Source organism: Pseudorca crassidens, chromosome 20, assembly GCF_039906515.1.
Source record: "Pseudorca crassidens isolate mPseCra1 chromosome 20, mPseCra1.hap1, whole genome shotgun sequence".
NCBI lineage: Eukaryota > Metazoa > Chordata > Mammalia > Artiodactyla > Delphinidae > Pseudorca > Pseudorca crassidens.
The window spans coordinates 25745170-25762193 of NC_090315.1; the positions used below are offsets into that span (position 1 = coordinate 25745170).

Here is a 17024-nt window from a genome sequence, read left to right on the forward strand (position 1 = left end):
CTAGTGTATTTTTCATTTCAGTTATTGTATTGTTCATCTGTTTGTTTGTTCATTAATTCTTCTATGTATTTGTTAAACATTTCTTGCATCTTCTCAATCTTTGCCTCCACTCTTTTTCCGAGGTCCTGGATCATCTTCAGTATCATTATTCGGAATTCTTTTTCTGGAAGGTTGCCTATCTCCACTTCATTTAGTTGTTTTTCCAGGGTTTTATCTTGTTCCTTCATCTGGGACATAGTCCTCTGCCTTTTCATTTTGTCTATCTTTCTGTGATTGTGGTTTTCATTCAGCAGGCTGCAAGCCTGTAGTTCTTCTTGCTTCTGCTGTCTGCCCTCTGGTGGATGGGGCTAAGAGGCTTGTGCAAGCTTCCTGTTGGGAGGGACTAATGGTGGGTAAAGCTGGGTGTTGCTCTGGTAGGCAGAGCTCAGGAAAAGTTTAATATGCTTGTCTGCTGATGGGTGAGGCTGGGTTCCCTCCCTGTTGGTTGTTTTGCCTGAGGCAATCCAACACTGGAGCCTACAAGGCTCTTTGGTGGGGCTAATGGCAGACTCTGGGAGGACTCACGCCAAGAAGTAACTCCCAGAACTTCTGCTGCCAGTGTCCTTGTCCCCGCAGTGAGCCACAGCCGCCCCCTGCCTCTGTAGGAGACCCTCCAACACTATCAGGTAGGTCTGGTTCAGTCTCCTGTGGTGTCTGCTCCTTCCCCCTTGGTCCTGGTGCACACACTACTTTGTGTGTGCCCTCCGAGAGTACAGTCTCTGTTCCCCCCTTTCCTGTCAAAGTCCTGCAATCAAACCCCACTGGCCTTCAAAGTCTGATTCTCTGGGGATTTCTCCTCACTTTGGCAGACCCCCAAGTTGGGAAGCCTGAGGTGGGGCTCAGAACCTTCACTCCAGTGGGTGGACTTTTGAGGTATAATTGTTCTCCAGTTTGTGAGTCGCCCACCCAGTGGTTACGGGATTGATTTTATCATGATTGTGCCCTCCTACTGTCTCATTGCAGCAGGAGTCTTTGGATGTGGGGTATATTTTTTGGTGAGTTCCAGTGGCTTCCTGTCAATGATTGTTCAGCAGTGAGTTGTGATTCTGGTGCTCTCGCAAAAGGGAGTGAGCGCAAGCCCTTCTCTGCCATCTTGAAGCAATTCCAAAGTACAGCTACAATTAAACTAAAACTAACGATACCTAGAAAACTTGGATGTTAATCTTTTCTACATTTTTGGGAGAAAAAGACATTAATACAAAGACCAAGTTGTTACATTAATAGGAGAAAGGGATTTATTCAGGAAACCTTAATTCCTCTTCAATCAAGATTTTTTTCCAAAACAATGAAAATTAATGAAATATAAAATGAGTTCTTTAATACCCTGAAATGTTCTCACCTACCTGAATAATACACTCCATGAGATATTCTTGAGCCAAAGCATCCCTGCAATTCACAACTTGCTCCAATATGCCAGTCAAAACAATCTGAAAAGAGAAGAGAAAAATTTTTAGGAGTTAAAAAATTATTTTCAAAATCCTAAGTAACTCCTCTAATAACACATTTGAGCTATTAGTTTAAAAGTCATATTTTAGATTTTTCTGACATATACATCATTTCTAGACTAAACTTTGAAATTTTACAGAATTTTTAAATTAAAAATTCTGGGTTTCTATTTCATAAAAGCCAAAGTCCATGTCATCAGTTTTTTTTCTTTTATGGTTTGTCCTTTTTGTGTCCTAGGAAAGCTTTATGTAATTCAAGGTTACAAAGATTTCCTTTGTGTTTTCTTCTAAAAGTTTCGTAGTTGCAAATTTCACACTTATGACTTTGATCATTTTTTTTTAGTTTCTCTACATGAAAATGGGTTGCAGTTCAGAGGCTTTGTTTGCATACAGATGTCCAATTGTTGCAGAATCACTTGTTGAAAAGGTTGCCTTTGCACCCTTATCAACAATAGTTGATTATATACATGTGGGTCTGTTCTGGATCATCTCTTCTAGGGGTCAGCAAACCTAGTTTAATGCCCATTTTTGTAAATTGTTTCCTCATTGTATTTCCCTGCTTTTGCACTACACTGGCAGAATTTAGTAGCTGCAAACTATATGGCTTACAAAACCAAAAAATATGTACTATCTGGTCCTTTACAGAAAAGGTTTGCTAATTCCTGATTTATTCTCCACTGATGTATGTGTTTATCCCTTTCACCAATACCAGATTATCTTATTGTAGCTTTAGAGTAAATCTATAGTTAAAATATACTAAATCTCAATTTAAAGAAAATTGATATCTTGATAATATTGAGTCTTCCAATCCACAAGCACAGACTCAAAATATATATCTTTTAGTTTATTTAAGTCTTCTTTGATTGTCAATGGTTTTCAGTGTAACATTATTTTTAAAAATATTTCAATTTTAAAAATCAGACTTCAATTTACATCTCACGACATAAGAAAAGATGAGAAGTAAAAAGATATAAACCTGTTTATAACGTTCCACATTTACACCTTCCAACTGACTGAGGCGCACCAAATTTGTTCCCACTAAAATCCTTAGTTCTTGTCTTTCTCGTTCTCTTTTTTCTCTATCTCGGCTATGTCCCTGATGCTGCATTCGAACCCAGAGCTTGTTCATTTCTGCAAAGTTGAGTAGTACAAAATCCATGGAATCACTGATATCACCAGTTGTTTCTTCACTGCAAAGAAATGGAAAAATCTTTATATACAGTACTTAAATTATAGGAAAAATTACTACTATTCCTCTTCTTTGTGCATTTCCTTCTTACCTCTTTAATACACCAAATGCTTTATGAAAGACACTTTCAACCTCACTGGCTCAGTGCTCAATTTCAAAGGGAACAGACTCGAGAAAAAAATATCAGGGAGAGGACACAGTTCAAGTGTAAAGGGACAAAACGCTTCCCCCACCACTCCCTTTCCTGGGCCAACTAAACATGTTCTTGGAATTGTATTCCATTAATTCAAAAGGCCTAAAAAAGTTGACACAAGTGTCACTGTTATCTCATCATTTTATTGTTGAATATTTTATGTTTTCAATTGGAGTATAAGCTTTGTAAGCTCTGCAAGGGAAGATACCAAGTATTTCCTCCTTATTTTTACATCTCCTAAGATGGTGAACTTAGGAGTTTTCAAAATTTTTTGCTTATTGCCTAATTAAATGCTCAAAACTGAGTCAAATCATAATAAAGCAAATAACCTCACCATCTTCTCTACACCGTTAAATTTTTATATTTTCTATACCATTTAAACTTTTTGTCTTGTGCATTGGTTAAATTTTTATTAAAGTTTTTCTTTTGAAAAGGAAATGATGCAGATATACTAAAAACCACTAAAATATACACATTAGAAATAAATGAATAAACTTTAAAAAAAAGGGAATTAAGTTCCTCAATCAAGGGAACGTGTCTCATGAATAGTTCACCCAGTTGGATGAGACCACAGCAGGCTGACCATCTACCCTTTTTGTGGGATAAAAGCACAATGGACTCGGATGCTGGAATACTGCTCACATAAGAGATAGGGCTCTCTCTGAATGGCTTTTTGCTTTCTGTTTTGGAGTTAATATCTAATTTGTGTGCACAGATAACTGAAATCACTAATACTCTGGGGTAACTAGAAGTTGACAAATTATAAAAACTGACAGACATTCAAGAAACAATATGAAAACTGGCTAGCTCATAGAAAAAGTTAAGCATATTTCATTATTTTATCACAAATACCATTTTCAAAATGTAACTCATTTAAAAAGTCACATTTTCAAAGAATATCTAATGGAATGAAAAATATGCTCTCAATTATGTTGCATGAAAAAAGCAGGTACTAATAATCCACACATAATTTTCATAACAGTACATTTTGTATCACATCACATATACTGAGGAGTTCTGTGTCTCAAAGGAAATCTATACACAAAATGCTACCAGTGGGGATTCCCTGGTGGCACAGTGGTTGAGAGTCCGCCTGCCGATGCAGGGGACATGGGTTCGTGGCCTGGTCCGGGAAGATCCCACATGCCGCGGAGCGGCTGGGCCCGTGAGCCATGGCCGCTGAGCCTGCGCATCCAGAGACTGTGCTCCGCAACGGGAGAGGCCACAACAGTGAGAGGCCCGTGTACCGGGAAAAAAAAAAAAGAAAAAAAATGCTACCAGTGGCTGACTCTGGGCAGGAGAATTATTGATTATTTATTTCCTTCTATATACTTTTCTATACTTTTTGTATGTTTTACAACAAAAAAATACTACAATTAAATCAAGAAAGAAAAGCACTTACTCTGTTGGCTCTCCTTCATCAGGTAAGATGTTTCTGGTACACTGAAGTAGATAATTTCGAAGAAACAGGCCTCTCAAAGGGTGCTGCACACCTCGGCACATTTCTACCAAATCTTTCAAAATATCTTTCCTGGATTGAGGAAATGACTTGACATATACAACTCCAACTGTGATCAACAGATAACTAGAAGAATTATGAGGCAACATTAGATTAGAAATATAAAATACTCAAGTCAAGAATTTGATTATATTCAAACATAGCATATACAAACATTAAAAAAACAAGACAGGGAGCAGGTTTTCTCCTGCACAATGAAGAAAATATCGTTTGATTTAAAATATAACTGTTTACTGACACCCCTCCATTTTTATATATATATCATCACCTTTAAACACATTAGGTCTCTTATAATTGTCATTATATTAATTTTTCTAGTAGTCAAGAAATTAAATAAAATATGTCCATTTTTCCTATTTCCAAAGTTCCTCAATAATCTATAAAAAGTAAAACTAATTATACTCTAAAACCTTAATCACTATCGGAATGTTAACCTCTATTCGTTAAGAAATTAAATAACCTTAAACTTGGTTTAAAAAAGCTGCTGATTTTAAAGGATATAACATAAAGTGGGAAATGCAGATATAAAAGCCCTCACAGTCTTAATAACTTACAGCCTTGGGATAATGTTTCCAGCATACTGTACAAGTTCATAGAGATCTGCCACTTTTCTTCCTTTAGCAAACTCATCTGTCAGGTAAACTTCCAAGTAGTGCAGTTCATCAGAAATAGCCATATCTTTTAATTATCATTAAGGATTCAAAGCTAAGTCAACCTAAGCAATACTCTGCAACTTGTTGGAGTCGTTAAATTATTGGGCAAATTTCTGTTTTTCTTTTTTTTGATATTGCCATTTCTTTATTTTATTTATTTATTTATTTTTTGGCCACACCACGCAGCTTGTGGGATCTTAGTTCCCCAACGAGGGACTGAAGCTGGGCCATGGCAGTGAAAACCTAGAATCGTAATCACTAGGCCACCAGGGAACTACCATATTGGGCAAATTTCTTAAACGTTAGTCATGTATGAGAGCATTTTTAAATTAAGTAAAGACAGAATTTCTTCTGGGCTTTCCCTACTTTAAAATGAGGGTTTTAAAAGATGTCTGGTAAAGCAAGGCAACAAAAACAAGATTGCCTGTCAGACTACTAAAGGGTTTTGAAATGGCAAAGCATTGATTTCCTTTCCATTTCAGAGTCCTGCATGACAAAATCTTAGCATTAAAGAACCAACTGCCTAGGGACTTCTCTGGTGGCGCAGTAGTTAAGAATCCGCCTGCCAAAACAGGGGACACGGGTTTGAGCCCTGGTCCGGGAAGATCCCACATGCCACGGAGGAACTAAGCCTGTGCGCCACAACTACTGAGCCTGTGCTCTAGAGCCTGCGAGCCACAACTACTGAGCCAGTGTGCTACAACTACTGAGCCAGTGTGCTACAACTACTGAAGCCCGCAAGCCTAGAGACTGTGCTACGCAACAAGAGAAGCCACTGCAATGAGGAGCCTGCGCACCGCAACGAAGAGTAGCCCCCACTCGCCGCAAATAGAGAAAGTCCGCGCACAGCAACGAAGACCCAGCACAGCCCAAAACAAATTAAAAAACAAACAAACAAAAAGAACCAATTGTCTAATACTTTCAATAACCTTCATGAGAGTCTGAAAATTGAGATGTAACAACAACCCACTTGAAATTTAAGCATAGAAAAAGGGTTTCTGATACTGAGTTTTTATTTTTCTCACTGAGCACATTTGCATGGAGAAGGAGTACTATTTGGTTAAGACAATAACACAACTTCAGAAAAACTTAAGGAACAAACAAAAATATGGCCTTATCGAGAAAAAAGTATGATCAAAATGTTCATTCTTCAGCATTCAAAAGATACAAAGTTCATAGTAGCTCTTTGGTGATAACATAGAAGTCCGAAGTTCACCAAGCATATTAGAAGCATGTTTCAGAGCATCCATAAGCTTGTTTTTGTCCTACAGAAATACCAAGAGAATTGGTGAGAATGCTTAATTTAAATAAACATTTAACTTGGTTATATAAACTTTCACCAAGGATCTGTTACACAGTTTTATAAGTATACAGCACCTAAAGTATTTTAATCGCATAAAAATCAAGTTTAGTTTCACCCTGCCTTCTCTTTACTGAAAAGAATAAGAAACATAGTTCCTCACCAGGGCTGCAAAGCTTACCAAATCTAATTTATCTAGGGCTGCAAGCTTCCTGGCAATAACTCGTCTTTACAACCCCTAGCAACACTGAAACTGTAACTCCACCAATTCATATTTTACCTGCAATAAAGAAAACTGGCATACTGATCCTTTTGAAGCAAGATACTATTCTGACAATGGTTTGGTCATAGGTTAAATACTCTTCAGAGATGTCTGGAATGACTACTCCTTTAATTATGCTTTCTTCCTCACAATGTCCATGTGTCCCACTTAACACATAAATGCAGACAATTCCTTTAGATACAGGAAACACTATTCATACACAAAAAGAGACAGAAGCAAGCAATAGCAAGCTCCATGCTCACCCATTTTCTCCATTCCAAGAGTTTTGTTTTTACAAATTGGTTTGCGAGAAAAGCAATACAGTAGATACAATTGGTTAAAAGAGCATATTACTAAGCTTTAGAAACTCTAAGACACTTTACAAAGGCAAGATATTATTATCATCATCAACACAGCAACTTACAACTTGAAGTACCAGCCTATTTGGTTCCATTTCTTAAATTTTAATCCAGAGAATTTATAGTTTCTACACAGATAATCTCCTACCCTTTCAGAATATGAAAATATATAAATAGGTCTAATTTTTAAGGTAGTTCCTGAAAAAAATGTATCTATTAAGGACAGAAATAAAATCCTTCAAGATAGGGGGGAAAAGCTGAATAATTCAAGTTGAAAGCATTTAAATCCATTTGTTCAACCAATATTTATTAAGCAACGATTATATGTCAAGTACTCCTCAGTTCTGAGGTACAGAACTAATGAGGCTAGTAATTCAGGTGAGATAGGGTATGGTGATAATATAGTGACGTGTAAATAGGAGTCAGGGTCTCTTGTCCTCATGGAGCTTACATTCTGGTAGGGAAGACAGACAATCTCAAAACATAAATATAATGGTAAGTAAATATTTCAACAGGGCTATCTGTTGAAACTGCTCCAAGCAGTGCTTGAGGGAAGTGGGACTGAAGATTAGATTTACCAGAAGCAGTAGTGCTATACAACTTTAGAGAACACTGCATATGTGTTCTTAGGAATACATAGACTGCAATTGTCCTTCTTACCAGGCATCTCTTCATCTGGAATGACTGGACCTTCACAGCCTGTATGGCTTCATCCAAGAGCTTTTCCTGCTCATCCTGAGGTGACTGCTGTGTTGTAGGCTGAAAAATTTTTTTAAAAACCTCCCATTAATGTCTCATTAGCACTCTCTTCTAGTAAATCTGTTCTTTCTATATTTCCCACCATACTTTATATTTCCAAGGCTTTCATATAAGACTCATTCCAGTTCTACATCTCAAACTAATTTATCAATTTTTGACAACTGAACAGAGAGCTGTGTCATCACTGAAGTTAACAGCATAAGATTGCTGAAGGAGAAAAGTAATATGTACAGAGAATTTCTTCTTCTCAGAAACTGACTCAACACTCCTCTAGCAGGCTGGCTTCAAAGAAATATAAGGTGGTAGTTTATGGCTGCCTATGTTCTGCTAATACACTCTGAATTCAACTGGAACATAACCAATCTGGGGTGGTAAGTATAGTCTAACCCAAATCTCTAAAAGCCTCTCATCTGCATCTTAGTCTATTCTTAGGCAGACCAAGGAACTAGTTTATGAGAACACTTATCCCCTTAGGTAATATATAACGAGGGACTAAACAGCTTAGAAATAAAATAGCTAAAATTATTGTCAGTGACCTGTAGTAGAACACCATAAAGAGTACTCTCCTCAAGAACCTACCTTATCATTTCAAATATGGAGATCTACAGTTATAATGAACGAAGTACATCTATATAATCTTCTCTTTGCCATCAGAAAAATCTGCTTGCAAGATGAATTAGATCCACCTGTCAAGCAGTGTTAACCACTCCACCCCTTATGTTGTATAAACACTGTGTTACACCTCTACTACAGCAGGTATCACATTATAATTATAAACGATGGCCATTTTTACATCCTTGGGACCCAACACATTGCCTGACACATAATGGATGCTTCATAAATGTTCACTGTACGAATGAATAAGCTGGTTTTAGATTATGTTTTTAATAAAAAATGACTAAAGGATCAACAGATAAGTGGATAAACAAATTGTGTTATATACATATAAGGAATATTACTCAATCATAAGGAGTGAAGTATTGATACATGCTACGTGAACTAACCTAGAAAACATTATGCTAAGTGAAAGAAACCAGACACGGAAGACCACATATTGTATGACTCCACTGATATGAAATACAGGCATACCTCAGAGATATTGCATGTCCAGTTCCAGACCACAGCAATAAAGCAAATATTGCAATAAAGTGAGTCACACAAACTTTTTGGTTTCATAGTATGTACAAAAGTTATGTTTACACTGTACTGTAGTCTATTAAGTGTGCGATAGCATTATGTCTAAGTAAACAATGTATATACCTTAATTTAAAAATAACTTATTGGGGCTTCCCTGGTGGCGCAGTGGTTGAGAGTCCGCCTGACGATGCAGGGGACACGGGTTCATGCCCCGGTCCGGGAAGATCCCACATGCCACGGAGCGGCTAGGCCCGTGAGCCACAGCCACTGAGCCTGCCTGCACATCCGGAGCCTGTGCTCCGCAACAGGAGAGGCCACAACAGTGAGAGGCCCACATACCGAAAAACAAAAACTTATTGCTAAAAACTGCTACCCAACATCTGAGCCTTCAGTCATTTTCTTTATGCTGGTGGAGGGTCTTACATTGATGTTGATGCTACTGACTGATCAGGGTGAAGGCTGGGGTGGCCGTGGCAACTTCTTAAAATAAGACAATGAAGTCTGCCTCAGCGACTGGCTCTTCCTTTCATGAACGATTTCTCGGTAGCATGTAATGCTGTTTGATACCATTTTACCCATAATAGAACTTCTTTCAAAATTGGAGTTAGTTCTCTCAAACCCTGCCCTGCTTTATCAACTAAGTTTATGTAATATTCTAATTCCTTTATTGTCATTTCAACAATCTTCACAGTATCTTCGCCAGGAGTAGATTCCATCTCCAGAAACCACTTTCTTTATTCATCCATAAGAAGCAACTCCTCATCTGTTAGTTTGATCATGAGATTACAGCAATTCAGGTACATTTTCAGGCTCTACTTCTAATTCTAGTTTTCTTGCTATTTCCACCACATCTTCAGTTACTTCCTCCACTGAAGTCTTAAACCAATCAAGGTCATCCATGAGGATTAGAATCAACTTCCTCCAAACTCCTGTGTATGTTGATATTTTGACCTCTTCCCATGAATCACAAATATTCTTAATGGCTTTACTTTATCCAGATCCATCAAAGGAATCACTAACTATGGCAGCTATAGCCTTATGAAATATATTTCTTAAATAACAAGACTTGAAATTCAGAATAACTCCTTGATCTGTCGGCTACAGAATGGATGTTGTGTTAGCTGGCGTGAAAACAGTATTAATCTCACTGTACATCTCCATCAGAGCTCTTGGGTGACCAGGTGCATTGTCAATGAGCATTAATATTTTGGAAGGAATCCTTTTTTCCTGAGCACTAGGTCTCAACAGTGAGCTTAAAACATTAAGTAAATTATGTTGTAAACTGATGTGCTGTCATCCAAGCTTTGTTTTTCCATTTATGGGCACAGGCCCATAATTCACAAGGACCCTAGGATTTTAGGAACGGTAAATGAGCATCAGCTTCAACTTAAAGCCATCAGCTGCATTAGCTCCTAACAAGAGGGTCAGCCTGTTCTTGAAGCCAGACGTTGACTTCTCCTCTCTAGCTGTGAGAGTTTTGTCTACATTGAAAATTTGTTGTTTAGTGTAGCCACCATCATTAATTGTCTTATCTAGACCTTCTGGATAACTTATTACAGCTTCTACATCACCATTTGCAGCTTCACCTTGCATTCTTATGGTACAGAAATGGCTTCTTTCCATAAACCTCATGAAGCTCTGCGAGCTTCAAACTTTTCTTCTGCAGTTTCCTTAACCTCTCTAAGCCTTCAAAGAACTGAAGAGAGGGCCTTGCTATGGATTAGGCTTTGGCTTAAGGAAATGTGGTGGCTGGTCTGATCATCTATCCAGACCACTAAAACTTTCTGCGTATCAACCATAAGGCTGTTGTGCCTTCTTATCATTCATGTGTTCACTGGAGTAGGACTTTTAATTTCCTTCAAGAACTTTTCCTTTCCATTCCCAGCTTGGCTAACTGGTGCAAGAGGCTGAGCTTTTGACATGCCTTCCTCACAGAGCTTAATCATTTCTAGCTTTTGATTTACAGTGAGAACGTGCAACCCTTTCTTTCACTTGAACACTTAGAGGCCACTGTAGGGCTATTAATTGGCCTAATTTCAATATTGTTGTATCTCAGGGAATAGGGAGGCTCAAGGAGAGGGAGAGTAACGGGGAACAGCCAGTTGGGGGGCAGTCAGAATACACACATTTATCAATTAAGTTCGCCCATTCATATAGGCACAGTTTGTGTCACCCCACAACAATTACAATTGTAATATCAAAGATCACTAATCACCAGAATATAATAATGAAAAAGTTTGAAATATTCCAAGAATTACCAAAATGTGACACAAAGACACAAAGTAAGCAAATGCTGTTGGAAAAATGGCGCCAAAAGACTTTCTAGCTGCAGGGTTGCCACAAACCTTCAATTTGTTAAAAAAAAAAAAAAATGCAGTAAAGCAAAAGCACAATAAAACGAAGTAAGCTTGCATCCAGAATAGGTAAATCATCCATAGAAACAAAAAGCAGACTGGTGGTTACCAGGAGGGAGAGTGGATGAGTAACCGCTTAATGAGTACAGGGTTTCCTTTTCGGGTGATAAAAATGTTTTGAAACTAGACAGAGATGGTAGTCATACAACACTGTTAATGTACAAAATGTCATTGAATTGTTTGCTTTAAAATGGTCAGTCAATTTTATGTAAATTCTACCTTAATAAAAAAGAAAAATGACTAGAGATAGAATGCCTCTTACACAATGAACTAGGAAGATGGAAGGCAAGCACTTACTTATAAACATTAAAGTTAAATCTGGTCTGCTCCATTATCAAAGACAATCAAAACAACACTTAATTTCGAGATTAACAAAAAGCACATAAAACCCACTTCTGAACTAGAATCATTCATAAAAATAGAATACTTTCTTGGTCTAATTTTGGAAAGAGGAAAAAAATTAATTAAATAATAAGCAATGCCAAGCATCTCTCTATCTTTTCCTGTGGGCAAACTCTAGTAAACTGAGTTTCCCTGTGACCATACTTCTTCATAAGCATACATAAATTTCAAAGAAAAAGCTATGTATCTTTTAAACTGAACACTAATTTATACAACAGAACTATTAGTGTAAATGTTGGCAAGGAGAACATCAGCATTTAAGGATTCTGACTTCATGAAATTCACTGTTCATCACGGTCTAGCCATCTGAAAACTTCAGGAAGACCAAGCTATGGTTTGGGTTTTCTGGCTCTAAACTCTGGATGCAATAGATTTAACAATTATTAGAATCAATGGATTTCACTAGATTCAGATGGCCAACTTAGAGATAAGTAGTGATACATCAGGAAATTTTTATAATTTTTAGTGTGGTAAAACATATATAACATAAAATTTGCCATTTTAACCATTTTTAAGTGTGCGGTTCGGTATTAAGCACATTTACATCGTTTTACAGCCAATGCCACCATCTATTTCCAGAACTTTTTCACCTTTCCAAAAGGAAATTCTGTGCCCATTAAACAGTAACTCCCCATCCCCCGACTTGCACTCCAGGCAACCACCACTTTACTTTTTTTCTCTAGGAGTTTGACTTCTCTCTAGGAGTTTAACCTCATATAAGTGGAATAATACAATATTGCCCTTTTGTGTCCAGCTTATTTCACTTGGCATAATATCTTCAAGGCTCATCCATGCTGTAGCATATGTCAAATTTTCCTTCTTTTTAAGGCTAAATACTTCATCATGTGTATATACCATTTTGCTTATCTGTTCGTCTGTTGATAGATATTTGGGTTGCTTCTACCTTTTGGCTATTGTGTATAATTATACAGCAAATAAAACTGTGGTTATAAACAGATTACAAGCGGGGGGGTGCTGGGAAGATGGCGGAAGAGTAAGACACAGAGATCACCTTCCTCCCCACAGATACACCAGAAATACATCTACACGTGGAACAACTCCTACAGCACACCTACTGAATGCTGGCAGAAGACCTCAGACCTCCCAAAAGGCAAGAAACTCCCCATGTACCTGGGTAGGGCAAAAGAAAAAAAAGAAAAAACAGAGACAAAAGAATAGGGACGGCACCTGCACCAGTGGGAGGGAGCTGTGAAGGAGGAAAGGTTTCCACACAGTAGGAAGCCCCTTCGCGGGCGGAGACTGCGGGAGGCGGAGGGGGGAGCTTCGAAGCCGCGGAGGAGAGCACAGCAACAAGGGTGCGGAGGGCAAAGCGGCGAGATTCCCGCACAGAGGATCGGTGCCGACCGGCACTCACCAGCCCGAGAGGCTTGTCTGCTCACCCGCCAGGGCAGGCGGGCCTGCAAGCTGAGGCTCGGGCTTCGGTCGGAGCGCAGGGAGAGGACTGGGGTTGGCGGCTTGAACACAGCCTGAAGGGGTTAGTGCACCACGGCTAGCCGGGAGGGAGTCCGGGGAAAAGTCTGCACCTGCCGAAGAGGCAAGAGACTTTTTCTTCCCTCTTTGTTTCCTGGTGCGCGAGGAGAGGGGTTTAAGAGTGCTGCTTAAAGGAACTCCAGAGATGGGCGCGAGCCGCGGCTAAAAGCACGAACCCCAGAGACAGGCGCAAGCCGCAGCTAAAAGCGCGGACCCCAGAGATGGGCACGAGCTGCAGCTAAAAGCACGGACCCCAGAGACGGGCGGGAGACGCTAAGGCTGCTGCTGCCGCCACCAAGGGGCCTGTGTGCGAGCACAGGTCACTATCCACACCACTCTTCCGGGGAAACTGTGCAGCCCGCCACTGCCAGGTTCCCGGGATCCAGGGACAAATTCCCAGGGAGAACGCACGGCGGACCTCAAGCTGGTGCAACGTCAAGGCGGCCTCTGCCGCCGCAGGCCCGCCCCGCACGCCGTGCCCCTCCCTCCCCCCAGCCTGAGTGCGCCAGAGCCCACGAATCAGCAGCTCCTTTAACCCCGTCCTGTCTGAGCAAAAAACAGACGCCCTCCAGCGACCTACACGCAGAGGCGGGGCCAAATCCAAAGCTGAGTCCCTGTGAGCTGTGAGAACAAAGAGAAAGGGAAATCTCTCCCAGCAGCCTCAGAAACAGCGGATTAAAGCTCCACAATAAACGTGATGTACCCTGCATCTGTGGAATACATGAATAGACAACGAATCATCCCAAATTGAGGAGGTGGACTTCGAGAGCAAGATCTATGATTTTTTCCCCTTTTCCTCTTTTTGTGAATGTGTATGTGTATGCTTCTGTGTGAGATCTTGTCTGTATAGTTTTGCTTCCACCATTTGTCCTAGGGTTCTATCCATCCATTGTTTTGGTTTTTAAAAAATTTTTTTCTTAATAATTAATTTTAATAACTCTATTATACTTTACCTTCTTTCTTTCTTTCCTTCCTTCCTTCCTTCCTTCCTTCCTTCCCTCCTTTAGACAACGAATCATCCCAAATTGAGGAGATGGACTTTGAGAGCAAGATTTATGATTTTTTCCCCTTTACCTCTTTTTGTGAGGGTGTATGTGTATGCTTCTGTGTAAGATCTTGTCTGTATAGCTTTGCTTCCACCATTTGTCCTAAGGTTCTATCCGTCCCCCTTTTTTTTCTAAATAATTATTTTTTAATTCAATAACTTTATTATACTTTATTTTACTGTATCTTCTTTTCTGTCTTTTTTCCTTCCTTCCCTCCTTCCTTCCCTCCTTCCTCCCTCCCTCCCTCCTTTCTTTCCTTCTTGCCTTCTTTTCTTCTTTCTTCCTTCCTTCCTTCCCTCCTTTCTTTCTTTCTTTCTTCCTACTTCTACTAATTCTCTCTACTTTTTCTCCCTTTTATTCTGAGCCGTGTGGATGAAAGGCTCTTGCTGCTCCTGCCAGGAGTCAGGGCTCTACCTCTGAGGTGGGAGAGCCAACTTCAGGACACTGGTCAACAAGAGACCTCCCAGCTCCACATAATATCAAACAGTGAAAATCTCCAAGAGACCTCCATCTTAACACCAGCACCCAGCTTCACTCAACGACCAGCAAGCTACAGTGCTGGACAACCTATGCCAAACAACTAGCAAAACAGGAACACAACCCCACCCATTAGCAGAGAGGCTGCCTAAAATCATAATAAGTCCACAGACACCCCAAAACACACCACCAGACATGGACCTGCCCACTAGAGAGACAAGATCCAACCTTACCCACCACAACACAGGCACTAGTCCCCTCCACCAGGAAGCCTACACAACCCACTGAACCAACCTTAGCCACTGGAGACAGACATCAAAAACAACTGGAACTACGAACCTGCAGCCTGAAAAAAGGAGACACCAAACACAGTAAGATAAGCAAAAAGAGAAGACAGAAAAACACACAGCAGATGAAGGAGCAAGATAAAAACCCACCAGACCTAACAAATGAAGAGGAAATAGGCAGTCTACCTGAAAAAGAATTCAGAATAATGATAGTAAAGATGATCCAAAATCTTGGAAATAGGATGGACAAAATGCAAGAAACATTTAACAAGGACCTAGAAGAAATAAAGATGAAACAAGCAACGATGAACAACACAATAAGTGAAATTAAAAATACTCTAGATGGGATCAATAGCAGAATAACTGAGGCAGAAGAACGGATAAGTGACCTGGAAGATAAAATAGTGGAAATAACTACTGCAGAGCAGAATAAAGAAAAAAGAAAGAAAAGAACTGAGGACAGTCTCAGAGACCTCTGGGACAACATTAAACGCACCAACATTCAAATTATAGGGGTTCCAGAAGAAGAAGAGAAAAAGAAAGGGACTGAGAAAGTATTTGAAGAGATTATAGTTGAAAACTTCCCTAATATGGGAAAGGAAATAGTTAAGTCCAGGAAGCACACAGAGTCCCATACAGGATAAATCCAAGGAGAAATACGCCAAGACACATATTAATCAAACTGTCAAAAATTAAATACAAAGAAAGCATATTAAAAGCAGCAAGGGAAAAACAACAAATAACACACAAGGGAATCCCCATAAGGTTAACAGCTGATCTTTCAGCAGAAATTCTGCAAGCCAGAAGGGAGTGGCAGGACATACTGAAAGTGATGAAGGAGAAAAACCTGCAACCAAGATTACTCTACCCAGCAAGGATCTCATTCAGATTCGATGGAGAAATTAAAACCTTTACAGACAAGCAAAAACTGAGACAGTTCAGCACCACCAAACCAGCTTTACAACAAATGCTAAAGGAACTTCTGTAGACAAGAAACACAAGAGAAGGAAAAGACCTATAATAACACACCCAAAACAATTAAGAAAACGGGAATAGGAACATACATATCAATAATTACCTTAAATGTAAATGGACTAAATGCTCCCGCCAAAAGACACAGATTGGCTGAATGGATACAAAAATAAGACCCATATATTTGCTGTCTACAAGAGACCCACTTCAGATCTAGGGACACATACAGACTGAAAGTGAGGGGATGGAAAAAGATATTCCATGCAAATGGAAACCAAAAGAAAGCTGGAGTAGCAATTCTCATATCAGACAAAATAGACTTTAAAATAAAGACTATTAGAAGAGACAAAGAAGGACACTACATAATGATTAAGGGATCAATCCAAGAAGAAGATATAACAATTGTAAATATTTATGCACCCAACATAGGAGCACCTCAATACATAAGGCAAAAACTAACAGCCATAAAAGGGGAAATCGACAGTAACACATTCATAGTAGGGGACTTCAACACCCCACTTTCACCAATGGACAGATCATCCAAAATGAAAATAAGTAAGGAAACACAAGCTTTAAATGATACATTAAACAAGATGGACTTAATTGATATTTATAGGACACTCCATCCAAAAACAACAGAATACACATTTTTCTCAAGTGCTCCTGGAACATTCTCCAGGATAGATCATATCTTGGGTCACAAATCAAGCCTTGGTAAATTTAAGAAAATTGAAATTGTTTCAAGTATCTTTTCCGAACACAAAGCCATGAGACTAGATATCAATTACAGGAAAAGATCTGTAAAAAATACAAAAACATGGAGGCTAAACAATACACTACTTAATAACGAAGTGATCACTGAAGAAATCAAAGAGGAAATTTAAAAATACCTAGAAACAAATGACAATGGAGACACGACGACCCAAAACCTATGGGATGCAGCAAAACCAGTTCTATGAGGGAAGTTTATAGCAATACAACCCACCTTAAGAAGCAGGAAACATCTCGAATAAACAACCTAACCTTGCACCTAAAGCAATTAGAGGAAGAAGAACAAAAAAAACCCCAAGTTAGCAGAAG

General features: G+C 39.2%; 1 protein-coding gene across 2 annotated transcripts in view; it reads right to left on the reverse strand.

Annotated features, from left to right (window-relative positions):
• Nucleotides 1-17024, reverse strand: part of VPS35 (VPS35 retromer complex component) — a 41509-nt gene that overhangs the window by 17672 nt on the left and 6813 nt on the right. Inside the window, exons 2-7 of one of the 2 annotated variants that reach the window (XM_067719877.1) lie at nucleotides 7620-7718; nucleotides 6207-6303; nucleotides 4940-5063; nucleotides 4269-4451; nucleotides 2461-2674; nucleotides 1383-1466 (exon numbers count right to left, since the gene is read on the reverse strand). In XM_067719877.1, the coding sequence (XP_067575978.1) occupies nucleotides 1383-1466; nucleotides 2461-2674; nucleotides 4269-4451; nucleotides 4940-5063; nucleotides 6207-6303; nucleotides 7620-7718 (801 nt within the window). The remainder of the gene's footprint in view (nucleotides 1-1382; nucleotides 1467-2460; nucleotides 2675-4268; nucleotides 4452-4939; nucleotides 5064-6206; nucleotides 6304-7619; nucleotides 7719-17024) is intronic. The other variant, XM_067719878.1, reaches the window with a different exon arrangement.